Source organism: Rattus rattus, chromosome 4 (assembly GCF_011064425.1).
Source record: "Rattus rattus isolate New Zealand chromosome 4, Rrattus_CSIRO_v1, whole genome shotgun sequence".
In the NCBI taxonomy this organism is placed as follows: Eukaryota; Metazoa; Chordata; class Mammalia; order Rodentia; family Muridae; genus Rattus; species Rattus rattus.
In genome coordinates, this window is record NC_046157.1 from 169,136,327 (window position 1) to 169,151,595 (window position 15,269).

General features: G+C 40.4%; 1 protein-coding gene across 1 annotated transcript in view; it reads right to left on the reverse strand.

Moving 5' to 3' along the window:
• The window catches only part of LOC116898587, a 116,881-nt gene extending 111,998 nt beyond the window's left edge, over positions 1–4,883 (reverse strand). The window contains exon 1 of the mRNA XM_032899784.1: positions 4,838–4,883. Within this exon, the coding sequence (XP_032755675.1) occupies positions 4,838–4,883 (46 nt within the window). The remainder of the gene's footprint in view (positions 1–4,837) is intronic.
• Between the last annotated feature and the right edge of the window lie 10,386 nt (positions 4,884–15,269).

Here is a 15,269-nt window from a genome sequence, read left to right on the forward strand (position 1 = left end):
CGTTTACTATTTACTAAAATGAAATATTTTACTTTTACTTTATGAAGTTGGTTACCATAGATACGAGGCATCTACTCTTGTATAAAAATACTGTGAACAAAACATATTGTATTTCAAATAATACATAAGGAGATCATTGAAGAAAACAGAAGAAGAAGAATTACCATGGTAATCAATGAAGCAGATGTCCCAAAGCATTCATAGTTTAAATATCGTTTGCCATTAATTAATTAATTAATTGTGTGTGTATGTGTGCTACACACATGCACGCACACAAACACACGCACGCACGCACGCACGCAAGCGCGCACGCACGCATGCGCATGGGCAACTGTGCACCTTGATGTACACATAGAGGTCAGAAGACAGTTTGAGGGAATCAGTTTTGCTGAGGTGAAAATAAAAAGGCTTGTGTCGTGTTCCTGCTCTGTGCTTTCTCTCCAGGGCTCCTTCTGACCTGGACGGTCCGCAAGCTGTTCACTCACAGTTCCCTTGATGGGTTGTTACCACACCAGGCATACACATCCCAGTTCCATGGCAGGCGTGGTGTATCCTGCCACCACACATTCTCTTGAACTCAATTAAATCGCCACATGAAGGAACACACCACACAATAACCTCTGATCCAGTTGATAAGATATAATTTGCCCATCCAGACAGCACAAAATCCTGTACACACCTATCCCTTAAAAATAGTCATAACAACCTGTAACCACACACAGAGAAGAATCTTAACATCTGCCGCCATGTTCTCCCAGCTCCTCCTCCTCCTCGCTCCGGCCCCTCTCATGTGTTTCTCCCTCCGCTTTAAAACCTCTGTTCCCGCCTCTCTTCCTTCTTGTCCAATGACACGCGTCATTTTATCTTGTCTGCCTTCACCTGAATAATGACATTAAACTACACAGTTTGTGTGACATTGAACTCAAGTCACACAATTTGGTGACAAACATACTGAACCATCTCACTGGCTCATCAAAAAGGATTATTTTTTAAAAAAGTGATTTTTTTCATAAATTTATTTTAAACGTTACAAATGTAAACCTAATATACATATATTTATATAGAATATACATTAGTTACATGGATTCCTAGACAAGAAAAGTAGGAAAAGTATACCACAGTAGCTGGGAGACTCTGAGCACACCCATTTGTCCCTCTTCAGCCCTGAAGGAAGAGCTACTCTTGGTACTAGGATAATTTCTATAAGCCTTCTTACAACTGGGAAACTGTCATATGGCTGGTATGGAAGAGGAGACAAGGAGAAAAATCACCCTAAAGGCCATTCACAATCAATCACAATCAATGAAGGACACAGTAACAGTTTATGGGTGGACAGACTTCCTTCCACAACTAAAGACTATGATTGGTTCTTACAGTACTGCATGCCAAGGGCAGTTCAGTATACAGTCCACACTGTTCGATATTTTTACACTTGTACTAATTTTTAGTTGATTGTAGCAGATAAGTCGAGAAGGTTATGTAGCAATGTATTCTCAGCAGATTTTAATAATGCTGAGATTGAAGCGCAAGGCCCTGGGTTCGATCCCCAGCTCCGAAAAAAAGAACCAAAAAAAAAAAAATAATAATAATGCTGAGATTGTTGACGATGTTAAATTCTATTTAAAAGCTTTTAGCCCATGGTACAAATAAGTAATCAGTGATGTGAGAGTACATTATTAGCAGTCAAACCCTGTGGTTTGAAGAAGAGTGGCCCGCTAGAGTCAATATGTTTGGATGCTTGTTCATAGAGGGCGGTGCTATTAGGAGGTGTGGCCTTTTTGGAGTGGGTGTGGTCCCGTTGGAGGAAGATTGTCACTGGAGGCTGGCTTTGAGGTCTCAAGCGCTCAAGCTAGGCCTAGTGGATCGCTGTCTCTTCCTCCTGCCTGTGGGTCCAGATGTGGAACTCTTAGCTCCTTCTCCAGCACCACGTCTGCCGCATGCTTCCCATGATGATGATAATGGACTAAATCTCCCAACTGTAGGCCGACCCCAGTGAGATGTTTTCTCTTATAATAGTCGTGAAGGTCATGGTATCTTTTCACAGCAATACAATCCTAAAACAAAAAATCATTAAACTATTCTAGAGCATTTCTTAATATATCTCTTCCCTTTTTTATACAGATATCTCTGTGATAATGAATGCAGTATATACATGCAGTTAATTTGCACATCCCCTCCACCACACCATCGAAGGGGACTTACAGGCAGTAGTGTTCAAGACTTTCCATTTCCTGCATGCTTTTCTTCTTTTCCTTCTCATTTCTGGGAGCTGTAGGTCCTCAGTTAACTCTACCTTTTGAAAGCACCAAACTCGAAGTTATCTTCAGTCAGAATTTACATTTCATCAAATTACAAATGGGCTCATCTATCAACTTGTCAGCATCCTGTCTTCCTCTGTGGCATTCTGCTTTGACTATATGTCCTTGTCTTATTAAAAATATTTTCTCTTCTTATTTATTTGTTCCTTGACAATCGGAATGCGCCATACCACATGAAAATTCAAACATATGTAACATACACACATATAAATGCATACACAGGCTTTTAGGTGTTTAGAAAGAAAATTGAAAAATTATATTGTTTAACAGATTTTCTAAAATTTATTTACTATAGTTCATATGCATAGTGTTTTTAGGTATGCATATGTACCAAATAAGCACCCAGTGTTTGCAGAGGCCAGCAGAGGCTCCTAGGATTAGAGTTATGGACAGATATTAGTCCCCATGTGGGTGCTGGGACTCAAACCAGCGTCTTCTGCAAGAGGACAATCCACATTTTTAGCCACTGTTTAACTGACTTTTTTGTACTCCTTTTTAACACTAATAAAACATTAGAGTTCTAGCCTCGTTGAATTAAGTGGTGAAGAAGCATGTTTTACCTCCATTACACTATCATCCGACATACTATACTTAAACATTGTGAAACTGGAGACACACATGCTGTTGGCAGTTTTTCCTTGAAGACAAAATTCTTTACCTGTGTTGTAAATCAGTTATGTCCCTGTTGATGATATCTGATGTACCAGCACATATTGGGAAGAGGTATCTGGGAGAATTATTCTCCTAACCACTCAGGTAGCACTGTCGCTCGGCATCTGCTTTTGCATATACCTGCATCTAACTGTCATTACCTTTGTTCCTGACAACCACTAAGTGGTCTGCAAAACCCAGGTAAAGTAGGTTGCATGGATCGGATCGGGGCAGTTTTATGTGTAGGTCTGAGCAAGTTCTGACTGTGGATCAATCGAGCAAGTTGCTCACTTTTCCAAATTGAATGGAGCTGGCTCATGTGGTAAAGATGTACTTAAATTTTCCCTGACTCATTTTTCTCCCTGTCCCTTGTGTCATGGTATCTCCTGATTCCAAAACCTCCTTATTCCCCAAACTCTGGCAACATTATGCCTTTCTGCATATTTCTCTTCCTTAGAGCACCTTTGTCTCTGGAAAAACTGACATCCACTGGCCCTTCCAGCTTTTATTTCTATCCTCTCTCCCAACATGCATGAATCAGTCCTTACAGCTGTTAAAATGATCAATAATATTTTTTCCTTAGAAAGGCGATGTGGGAATTTGATTGGGTACAGATTACAAATGCACAATTTAATATCTTTAATTTGTTATCATTGTTCTATACGGATATTGGGATTTCAAACTTTGAAACTACTTCAGAAGAACTTGTGTGGCTTATAAATGATTTCTTTATGGTTGTATACAGTGGGAGCAGAAACTGTGGCTGCCCCAGTGTACTCAGTGGCAAACACTGTGGATGTTAACTCGGGAGAGCTGGGTTTGCAATCTCTGGGGCTGTTTTCTTCGCCTCTGAGATGAATGAGATTACCTTCTCCATGAAGGAGTAGTCTCTAAGAAGCAGTGGAGAACACTATGATTCATTCCATTCAAATGACTCTTTATGCACTCATATTTTATTAATGAATTGGATCAATGACTAACACTGTACAGTGACTACAAAGTCATTTTGTACAAGGCTGATGAGAAGCTGAGACTCAAACTGAACCTGGACCCAGGCTAGGAAGTAGGTGAATTTTCTCTTTGTGCATGGTTTAGACACCCTGGATTGCTTCTTCTCGTACTGTAAAATTTTGTACTTGATTTGTGTTTTAGCTGTGAGAGAGAGAGAGCACAACACTGTTATAGAAAATTTAATGCACTGTTCAGTGTACACCTAGTATTTTCCATAGTGCTCAGCACGCATGTATGCATGAGTAAATGAATTTCACAGTCCTTGTCAACATATACCTAATTAGGTTTTACAGTAGTTTCCTTTCATGTTTCTCGGTGTGTTTTCTATGCATTTGATTTGTTGGTAGCTAATGAAGTTCTGGTTTTATATCAAAAATATTGAAAATCTCCCCTGTAAGATATCTCCTTTGTTTTCTACTTCTATGAGAGGCACCAGCATGGGCTTGTGGAAGTACCTAGAATCATTGATATATATGAGTCACATGAGCAGAATGAAAGGTTTGATTAATCATATTGTAATGAGGGCAAAGCACCTCTCTCTGTGTGTGGACAGTGTGCTACAACCACAGTGCCTAGCAAAATAAGGGCTTAAAGGAGTTTTTCCTTTAGTATCTCAGACTCCTGTTTCTATACCTTTGTCCCACGTGATCCCTTCAAGTCATTCAATCATTTTAATGCTATCTGTAGCCTCTTTCCTACCTTGAAAAAGAGGAAAATCGTAACAAACCTATCTTCGAGTCCTCAAAGACCATAAACCAGAGGGAGAATGGTTTCACAGCATGAAGGAATTTCAAAAACATTTCAAGAAGTTTTAATGTTGTTGTCACTTGAAAAAAATTAGAATAAAGCCCTCATACCTACTTCAAAGTTGTTTTTAGTTTCATATGGAGATGCCATTTTCATCCCGAAAGTTCTCCACGAGAAAAGAAATTGATAACATTTCCTTCCTTCCTATCTCTTAAGCAGATATTTTTCTTTACTTTCTGACCCCCTACCACCCCTTTTCCTGCCTATGGGAGGATGAACCTGCCACTGGGTCCATGCTGAAATGAAGCTGACTCTGGGTCCCTCTGCTTTCCAACCAACGTGACGGATTTCTCTGAATTTGTATCATCCTCCGTCAAAGTCCTTAATTTGTGGATAATGTAAGCATTTCTTGACAATGTTCCTCTGGACTGTTTTCTTGCAATCACCCTCTCCTTTTCCTCACTTCCCTCTCCAGCTTTACTTCTCCATCAACGTCACATGCCTTTACAACAACACATAGTTAACAACTTGGCTATTTTCTGACTCAACCCTCTTCAACTTTCATCGTTCTTCAAGTTCACTCCAAGCAAGCTGTTATCTCCTCGGACTCTACTGTCAAGGCTGTTGTCCAGGTCGCGACTGACAGCCCGATTGTTACAACTCAGTCACTTCTTGGTTTTCAGTGAATTCACGCTTTCACGCTCTAAGCATTATTTCACACAGAAAAGAAGCTCGCCGCACTGCCTTGACACTGCGATGGCCCAGTGGTCTCTTTTCAGACAAGTTGTCCGATCATCACTGGCTCATTCCTTCATAAACTCTCTCTCTCTCTCTGAGAAATCATCTTTTCTGTATTTTTAACCACCATCCTTCCAAATGTAGAGTTGATAGCTTAGTTCACGAAACTCTCAATTTCAGATGGCTGGAAGTTAAGGATGAAATATGCAGCTGTTAAATAGGTGTGCCATCCTGAAAATTAGGCTGGAATTTTCTCCCACTAATGTCCCCTCCTGAGTCTGCGAAGACCTCTGCTTTTCCAGATCTGTCTCCTATGATGATGCCCAGTCTCTGTCGGCAGCGTCTCCGTCCACTCAGTTACAATCAAGCCCCCACCCATCATCTCCCTTCTCCTCTTTCAATTCACCAGCAAATGTGTCTTAGTCTGTCTCCAAGTGTATATACAGCACATGTATTATATATAAACATAGGTTTAAAAATCTGGATTATTGCAGTAGCTCTTCAAATCCTTTTCTTCCAAATTCATACTCATTTATGATTTACAGAGAAGCCAGACTGATCTTTTAAAATAGGAACTAAGTCATGTCACTTCCCTGCCTAACAATCATTAAGGGTCTCCCATTTCATATTTTAAAACACTTTGATTTGGTGCACGCATACCCAGGATTTAATTCTATTTCAAATAAAATGCATTGCTATCATGCCTTTGGATATATACTGAGGAATCTAGTCTGTTACAGATTTCCTGGGTTTGTACTTTTCATGAATGCTTAATTGTTCTGTTGCGAATCAGCCATAAGGCTCCAAAAGGAAGCAATGGCCGCTGTTGTGTGGGCTGAGTCCTGCCATATGTGGTGTCTTTGTGCTGTACTTTTCCTGCTTCTTTCACAACTGGTCTTAGACTCATTGCCGTAATTCACAAAAGGACGAGGAAGGGTATAAACAGTAAATGCTGGCACTCTGTGTCTCCTGTGGGGACCACGTCATGATACCAGTATGCTCAGAAAACAGAAAGCATTGTTAAAAGTTTTCACTGCTGTCAGAGACCTGACGAACTGCTTAAAATTCTTCTATGTTATCGCCAAGCTGAATCGTTTCCATGAAACAATGGAATATAATATTATATTACCAAGAAAAGAAGAAAAGTTCACAAAGGGTAGATAATTCTCACTGTTAAGAGTCTAGAAGACTAAATGATAGAATAAATTCATATATTAAATGCTCAAATTCCAAGGCAGGGTATCATCTAGTCCCTCTTGCGAAGCCAACTGGCTTCGGTTTCTAGGAATTCAGTAAGAAATCAAATTTCTTTGTTTATATTGTTCCTAGATTTAAGCACAAAGTTTGTAGCAGGAAGACGGTAAGGGTACGCGTGTCTGTGTGAGTGTGCATGTACACACACAGGCATCCAGAGGCCAGAGGTAGATGCTATATGTCTCCCTCAATTGTTCCCTACACTGGCGTGTTTTATGTCAACTTGACACAAGCTTGATTAATTTTGGAAGAGGGCCCCTGCACTGAAAAATATTCCCACCAGAGTCCGTGGTGCATATTTTTGATTGACAGTTGATGTGGGAGAACTTAACTCTCTGTGGGTGGTGCCACCCCTGGGGTGGTGGTCCTGGGTGTTTTAAGAAAGCAGAATGAGCAACCCCTGGAGAACAAGACGGTGAGCTGAACGCCTCCACGGCTTCTGTTTCAGTTCCTAACTCCAGGTTCCCGCCCTGAGACCCTTGGATGACAAACTACAACCCTAAGAGAAAATAAACCCCTTTATTCCCAAATAGCTTTGGTCACAGTGTTTTAGCACAGCAATAGAAACCCACAGGAAGAGACCCTGCATCCTAATATCTTGATGAACTCAGAGCTCATCAATCGGGCTAGGCTGCAAGAATCTTGAAGAGCCCAGAGCTCATCAATCGGGCTAGGCTGCAAGAATCTTGAAGAGCCCAGAGCTCATCAATCGGGCTAGGCTGCAAGAATCTTGAAGAGCCCAGAGCTCATCTATCTGGAAGGTCAAAGGGCTCCAGGAGTCCTACTCCCCATTTCCCCAGTGCTGGATGAAAACACACACACTGTTTGTCACTCCGCTGTTTTCCACGGGCTTTGGGGATCCAAGCTAAAGCCCTCATACTTTTGTGAAAAGCACTTTCCTGGCTGAGCCACTTCTCCAAGACACTGTACGTTAAAAAACAAAACAAACAAAAAAAAAAACAAAAAAAAAGTTATCATTAAAACAAATTCCGAAAAGTCTAAGTTTAAAAATATTAAAAGTCTAATATTCAAATTTACTTTTGCAAATATGCTCAAAGCATAAAATCCTGACTTTAAACATCATGCCTGACTTTGGGTGGCATGGGAGTTAAAACTATAGTCTTTTGTCTGTAATTTATAAAAACACATAAGGAGGAGAAAAGAAGAATTTGTAGGAATAAAGCTATCACACTAATGTCCATACATCACTGCACACCGGCATTCCATGAGCATAGGGTGATGAGGAGTAGAGCTTCCAGATGTGGGCTGTGCGGCTAGTTCTTGCTGAATGGTCTACTCGTGTCTTGGAATTAAGTACCCTTAGGGAACATCGTTTGAGAAAGCCTTGATGCATTTTAAAAGTTATTCTTTACACCTTTGCTTCTTCGCCCTTGTGAAACAGTGACTTGTTTATATTTTTATTTATACACATTTACATGCATTTGAACATGCTTAGTTGAAGTAAAAACAACCACATCTCATAACTAGTACAACTGATTTCCCTTTCTCCAAACATTTTACAATCAAGTTTCTGAGGTGCCCAAAAGGGTGGTTAGGTCAACCCACTAATGAGGCCTCTGGTGTTCCCAGGTACGTAAATCTCTTAGGGTCGTGAGTTCTGAGAACTAGGTATGAAAGAGTCCTAACATGAACATAAATGTCACCATCCCCTTTGACCCATAGTAGACCAAATGCAACTACTGTATGAAGGTAATTCCTGACGAGTAGAAAAGTCTACTACCCCATGAATATTAAATTACAGTCTCTCCTACAGTCTTAAGGAATGAAATGCAGATGGGAGAGGATACTGCCTAGGATAATTTGCTATTATTTATTATTATTTGTGTATTAAGGTTCTGGGAGACAGAATTATACTAGTAAACCAAAGGAAATGAATTCCTCATGTAGGAAAGTCCGATACATTAGGTGACACCAGGAAGGAAAGGGTGAACCAGAATAAGATTCTAAGTGTCCATCGTGTGTTTGAGAACTTCCTCTACCCACCCTCATTTCTTCTCAGAGGAAATAAGAAGGTTGCAAAGTCTCCAAGGAAATGATGGACAGAGTAGCTACATTTTCCTCTTCACCATGCCAGGCCCTAAAAGCCAAGGATGCTTTTACTTGATGTGTTTTAAGAATTCCCACTGCCTTGCTCTGTTAAATACAGGGGATCTTCTCTGACATCATTGGGTACTTTTGTCTCCTACTTTCCTAGAGAAGGACTTTGGTGATGGAAGTCTAATTAGAAAAGAGAAAACCTAGTATATTTATAAGAATTAATCTTTAACTTTACATTGATCTAGGGGCTGGGCTATGAGATAAACTTGATATAAAAATGTAAATATGATGCAAATTTCAAGGGCTTTATAGAACAGCACAGGGATTCTCCGATTTGAATTTATTTGAGCTGAGAAACATAATAAATATGTAGATTTAGAGCCCCATCTTGAAGTCTTAAGATCCAAAATATGCATTTTTAAAATACATACCCATTTTTTTTTTGTTCAACCTAAACCAAGTGCTTTTGACTCAGAAACTTCCATTCAGATAAAAAAAAAGGTAGAATTGGACAGGGTGAATGACAATTCATCCAGAGAATCTTGGTGACTTTAATGTGTCAGGGTCTGGAAGCCTAGAGGAAACTTGCTGAGTTCAGGTCGCCTTTGTTCTACCCTATTTCCCTCCTCTACCTACCTTTGCACGCTAAAGCTTATATATTTTCCAATGTTGTCTTGGTGTAAGAGCAGATTCTATTTCTTTCTGTATCAACAAGTTCCTAGCAAGAAGGCTCAGTGACAGATAATTAAATTTTCCCCCCTCAGCTCCGTGAATGTTCACAGGCTGTACCCAAACTGTGTTCTAATCTCAGGTGTTAGCTCTCCAATATCCTTTCATCTCCTGCTAACCATGACTTGTGACAAAAAAAAATCTCGCAAGTCAAATTAGCGGGCCAGGGCTGTTGGAGTAAGAAGACAAATCATGGTGACTTTTTGATTGCTTGCCTTCCCTGTGACATTGTGTTGACATTCAGCTTCACAGAGTCAAAGGGTTCCTGTGCTTTGATCCTAAGTGCCTGTCTGAGCTGAAACTGTCGGTGAGTACATCAGTACATCGGGGGGTTACAGTGTAACGGAAGTGCTTGGATTGCTCAGTGCAGGGCCCCTGAAGCATCATTCTTGTTTTCTTCCCGAGGCTCAAGATATACTGATTTATAACCACATCGATCAGTTGTGGACAGTAATAAAACTCTTATTATTATATTCTTAATAAATACCAATCTTTATTCCCTAAACAAAGCCCTGCTTTGCTCATCAGAGACTAAGATGTGTCTGTGACTAAATTCTACATCTTTAAGTCTTTTCGATGAATGTGGTAAATATGTTATTTAAATGTTTTCATCTCAATTCTATTGCATTTGGTGCGTATTGAGCCAAATGCTTTAAGCATTATTTAGAGCACCGTGAGCAATGTCAACCTCATTGCTTTTTTCTTTTTTTTTAAATTTTCATGTTAGGCACCTTGAAATTGTTTGTTACACCAGAGTAAATAATTTGGTGACAGTATTAATGTCAGTGGGATGAGATGCTCCAGTGGGGGTTGAGCTAAGACTTAATAGAGAAATTTCTGATGAGTTTGGAGTTGCCGCTTAAAATAGTTTCCACATTCACTTTAGTCACTAAGTAACTTTCTGTAGCATAATCAAGACTAATACTTAAAAAAAAAACTAATACATTTGTTTGCAAGAAAGAAGGTGTTACAAAGACATATGCTTGGTTTTTTTTGCATGCTTTTTTTTTTAAAGATTGGACTAGCAGGATGACTCTGTGTGTAAAGCAGTTTGCCTCTACAGAGCCCAATGATCTGAGTTCGAGTCCCTGAGCTTACATGGTAGAATAAAAGAACGGACTCCAGAACATTTTTCTCATACCTTCACATGTGCTCACCACATACGAACAAAGTCACACAGACACACTGAACACATACATACATACACACATGCATGCATACATACACGCATGCATGCATACATACATACAAACACACACTGATACATACACGCACAGACAAATATGCACAGACACAAACAGACAAACACATACACTTAATGTTTGCAAATTGCAATCTTGTCAATGTCGAAGGAAAAATGGAAAGTTGTTTAGAATTAATTTGTCAGCTTAACTTGATTACTTTAGGACTATGGATACATTAGACAGCTAATCCGTGCTAACATACCATCTCAGACTCACTGAGGTCTGGCCAGTCTCAGCACACATGTATTTCCCAAGTGCGATCACATCCAGAACTTTTATCCTGCACTTTGCAATAAATAATCAAGAAGCAGCCCATGAAAGAAGCACATTCTATGAAGGAGTTTAGTGGCTCCTCCCGCAAAGCCTCTTGGTGGTGTGGGCCTGTAGTCCCAGCTACTTGGGAGGCTGAGACAGGAGGATAGCTTGCATTCAGGAGTTCTGGGCTGTATTGTACTATGCTGATCAGATGTTAGTACCAAGTTTAGTATCAGTGTGGTGACCTCCCAGGAGTGGGGAACCACTAGGTTGGGTGAGGGAGGTATGAACCAGTCCGGGTCAGAAACGTTAGTTTATTTTAGGAAGATCTAATTAGAGATAATTTATCCCAAACACCATGGTCAGAGTATTTTGCTCTTACCCCAAACACCATGTCAGAATAAAATTGACCTAAATAAATTAGCAATTGAGATTGTCATTAAAAATGTAATGTCCTTGAGTTTTTCTTTCTCTTGAGTGCAAGTTAATGTTCTGGATAATTAATATAAGGCACAATGACCCCTCTAAGTAATATTAACTATAAAATGAAGAAACATTCTGTGAACACAGAGGGAGCCATTTTTTATGTTTAATTTTGTAGTAGAAACCAGGCAGTGTAAGAATTCAAAACAAGGTCTACAGCTTAGAATGAAACTGACCCTTCCTGCATTCAGAGTGAATTTCAATTATGCCGAGAAGCCTTGCTTGTCAACTGCATTTTTCTTGCTTTCCAAATGCACAATTTATTTGGAATAACCAAATTAGGGTATGGATAATGCCTCTTCAGACGAATATGCGATGTCGTTCTTAGCATAAATAACAACAGCTTAAATACATTGTGTAGGCTACTTTTCTGGATGTCTCCATCGTATTGGTTAACAGAGTTAAGTTACAAACAGCTGTTGGAGAGCTTCACACATGACGTTCAAGCCATTTTCCTTGGCTATTTTCCTTTGTCAAACAAACATTTCAGAGCAGCAAATGTTAAAATAGACACTATTCCGATTCTGAAATATACACATACACATAATCATACAACATATAATCAGCTTACCTGGGCAAAGCCGTCACGAATTGCTCAGCTCTGAGAGAAACATTGATAAAATGCAAATACGTAGTTTGAAAGGCAAGAAGATAAAGTAGGATTTGGGTGGCGAGTCTTGTTCTATTTTGGTTTTATCTGGCTTTTCTAGGTCCCAAATCTGATTAGCATATTTAATCTTATGCAATGTCAGGAACGCTTTAACTGTCCCTTAATCAGTCTATTATTAGCCGTCTTAATTGTTCCTAATAACTTATATTTAAACACACCATTGGTATACAAGGATGCACTGTGGATTTTCATGATTTGGAATTTTGATAGGGGGTGTGTGAGACACTTGGGCATGGTGATCACACGGTGAATAGGGGAGAAACTTACACCAGAATGAAAATGTAAATGATGAATTTCACTGCTTATATGAGTTGGGTTAATTAATAAGAGATCGACATAATTTCATGTTGCTGTTCTGGATCAAAGCAGCCTATTGACTTAGAGCTGATGGAGATTTTGATTTGGAAGACAAAAACTGAAATCCCATTTCCACATTTGATGACATGGACTTTTTGAAAGTTTGAAAGGTGTAGTGTTTAGAATTTTTAAATGAGTGAAACATTATTTTCATTTGTGCTGTAACGTCAGAGAAGGAGAAAAAGAGTTGGAAGAGGAGGTAGAGTCTTCAGAGGCGGCTTAAAACTTTCAAACACTAACACTTCAGCGACCCCCAAATTGCTTGCCATGCTAAAACAAAATTAATCATTTAGAAGCTCCGGGTCCTAGACTGGGAACAAAATGGGGGGCCAAACTGCTGACAATTAATATAATGGGAGGTTCCCTCCTGGCCCAAAGCTAAGGAAAGCTGAAAAGTGAGCCCAGGTAACAAGTGAGGCTAACCATCCCCTGTCAAGGAGCCATCCCAAGTGTGGGGCTGCACACCACAGCCATTAATTGGAGGGAATGTTAAAGCTAACAGTAATGGGATGTGGCTAATATTATTTCCCTGTTGGTGAGAGTGGGATATTAGTAATGTGTGTGTGTGTGTGTGTGTGTGTGTGTGTGTGTGTGTGTGTGTGTCTGAAACTCCTTTTGTCCTGGGCAGTACAGTGGTCATTTCCAGGCACATCCAGCCTTCCATGCAGAATGTCCCGACTTAGACTTTATTAAAAGCTTCCTTGTCCTGTTCTCTGTACTTGTGTTTATTCCTCAGTAAGATGTCATTGAGGGCAGATGGTCTTAACCTTAGATTGCCTCACCCAAGTGCCAAGCAGACGATGCCCCATTTCTTCAGAAAGAGGTGCATTTGACTATGACGTTGGCCATAATTACTAAGGTTCTTATCTTTTGTTTTAAAAATTGAGACCCAGGATTGTCTTAAACTCGAGGCCTGTTAAGGAGTCTCAGCTACCCAAAGGCCTCTTCATTTTTACAGAATGTTACTACTGCCTAAAAATTAGTGGTTTTCTTTCATTCTTTTAAGGATTTTAAATTATGACCCATGAGTTTCAAAGTAAACAGTGAATTAAACTGGGGAGCTGAGTTATACCAAGGAGTAGTGCTCTTCCCTTCCCCCAAAGAGGCTTCTTTTAGAAATCTTTCAAAAAATGTTTATTTTATTTTTATCGTGAGCATGTAGATGTGGATGTGGATATGGGGCGAATATGTGGGTACTGGTGCTGTGATTCCCCTGGAGCTGAAGTTGCAGGCAGGTAGGGTCCTTGGTGTGTGTGCTGGCAGATGGATGTGGGTCCTCCAAGGTCACACTCTTAACCACTGGGCCTCTCTCCAGACCTTCAGAGTTTTCGGTAAGACCAAAGGATGAGATTATTTCCTTAGAAAGTATCTTTGTTTGTACAATAAAGAATGAATTTAGAATAAAACTGAGTGCAGTGGAAGGTGATATAGAAACCAGATGAATGGTGGGAAATGGTGGTAGTGGTGAACGAGGAGCAACAAGAAGGGGTGAGGAAAGGGGAGGACGAGGAAGGGGAGGAGGAGAGGGAGGAGGGGAAGGAAGAATGGAGGAGGAGGAGGAAGAAAGTGTAGTTGTGGAGGAAAGGTGGGTATTGATATTCAAGCATTAAGGAGAAAAGGGAGGCAGTGCTGTGAGGTATTTATGTAAAGGAGTTACCAACCATGATGCCCAGACTTCCATGTTGGACAAGATTTCTGACAAGGGATCCAGAAGCAGAAACCTGCTGGGGAGGAAAGGTGACATAAAGGTAAAGCATTTGCGGGGCTCGGTGACACCTGAGGTTGTTGAAGAGCAGTTACAGAAAATAAAACAGTAGAAATATATAGTAGCAGGGATAGACGACCAAACCCTGAAAAGGAGCCATCCTTCAGATGTAGTTAGGAAACTGGGGCTGAAAGTGTTTTGTTCTCTGCTAAGCACTAACACCTATCTAGATTTGTCTTAAGCTCTGATTTATCCATTTATAAGCAATGTGCCTTTATGAATGATATCCTCTGTTTAGACAATTGTAAACCTGTGATAATACAACAAGCATTTCATAAAGCAGCTGCGAGATCCAAGTTTCAAAGCCAAGAAAGGAAGAGAGTCACAGGAGGCAGAAGAGGATGCAGAAATCATAAGGAAATGTACATACTTTTATGCACATGGAGTGTGGTAGTTTGAATATGCTTGGCCCAGGGAGAGAGGGGGTGTGGCCTTGTTGGAGTAGTTGTGGCCTTGTTGGACGAAGTGTGTTACTGTCAGCGTGGGCTTTGAGACCCTCCTCCTAGCTGCCTGAAAATAGTCCACTCCTGGCCTCCTTTTGATGAGGATGTAGAACTCTCAGCTCCTCCTGCACCATGCCTGCCTGGACACTGCCATATTGCTACCTTGATGATGATGGACAGCACCTCTGAACCTGTAAGCTAGCCCCAATGAAATATTGTGCTTTGGTCATGGTGTCTTTTCATAGCAGTAGAACCCTAACTAAGATATGGGGTGAAGGTTACCCTAGATGCCAATAGGCACCAGGCAGCAGACATGGGTTGCTCACAGTTGGGCAAAGTCACAAATGCAGACACACACACACACACACACACACACACACACACACACACACACACACACACACACACACACAGGCCACAGGTAGGAACACCCAGGCAAAGGTATAAGCTAAAGTGAAGTGACTCGTTTTGGACCTCAAGGGTATGTTTACACAAACCTCATGAAGTGACATTCTGCCAGAAATGCTTATTTTATAGATTACATCA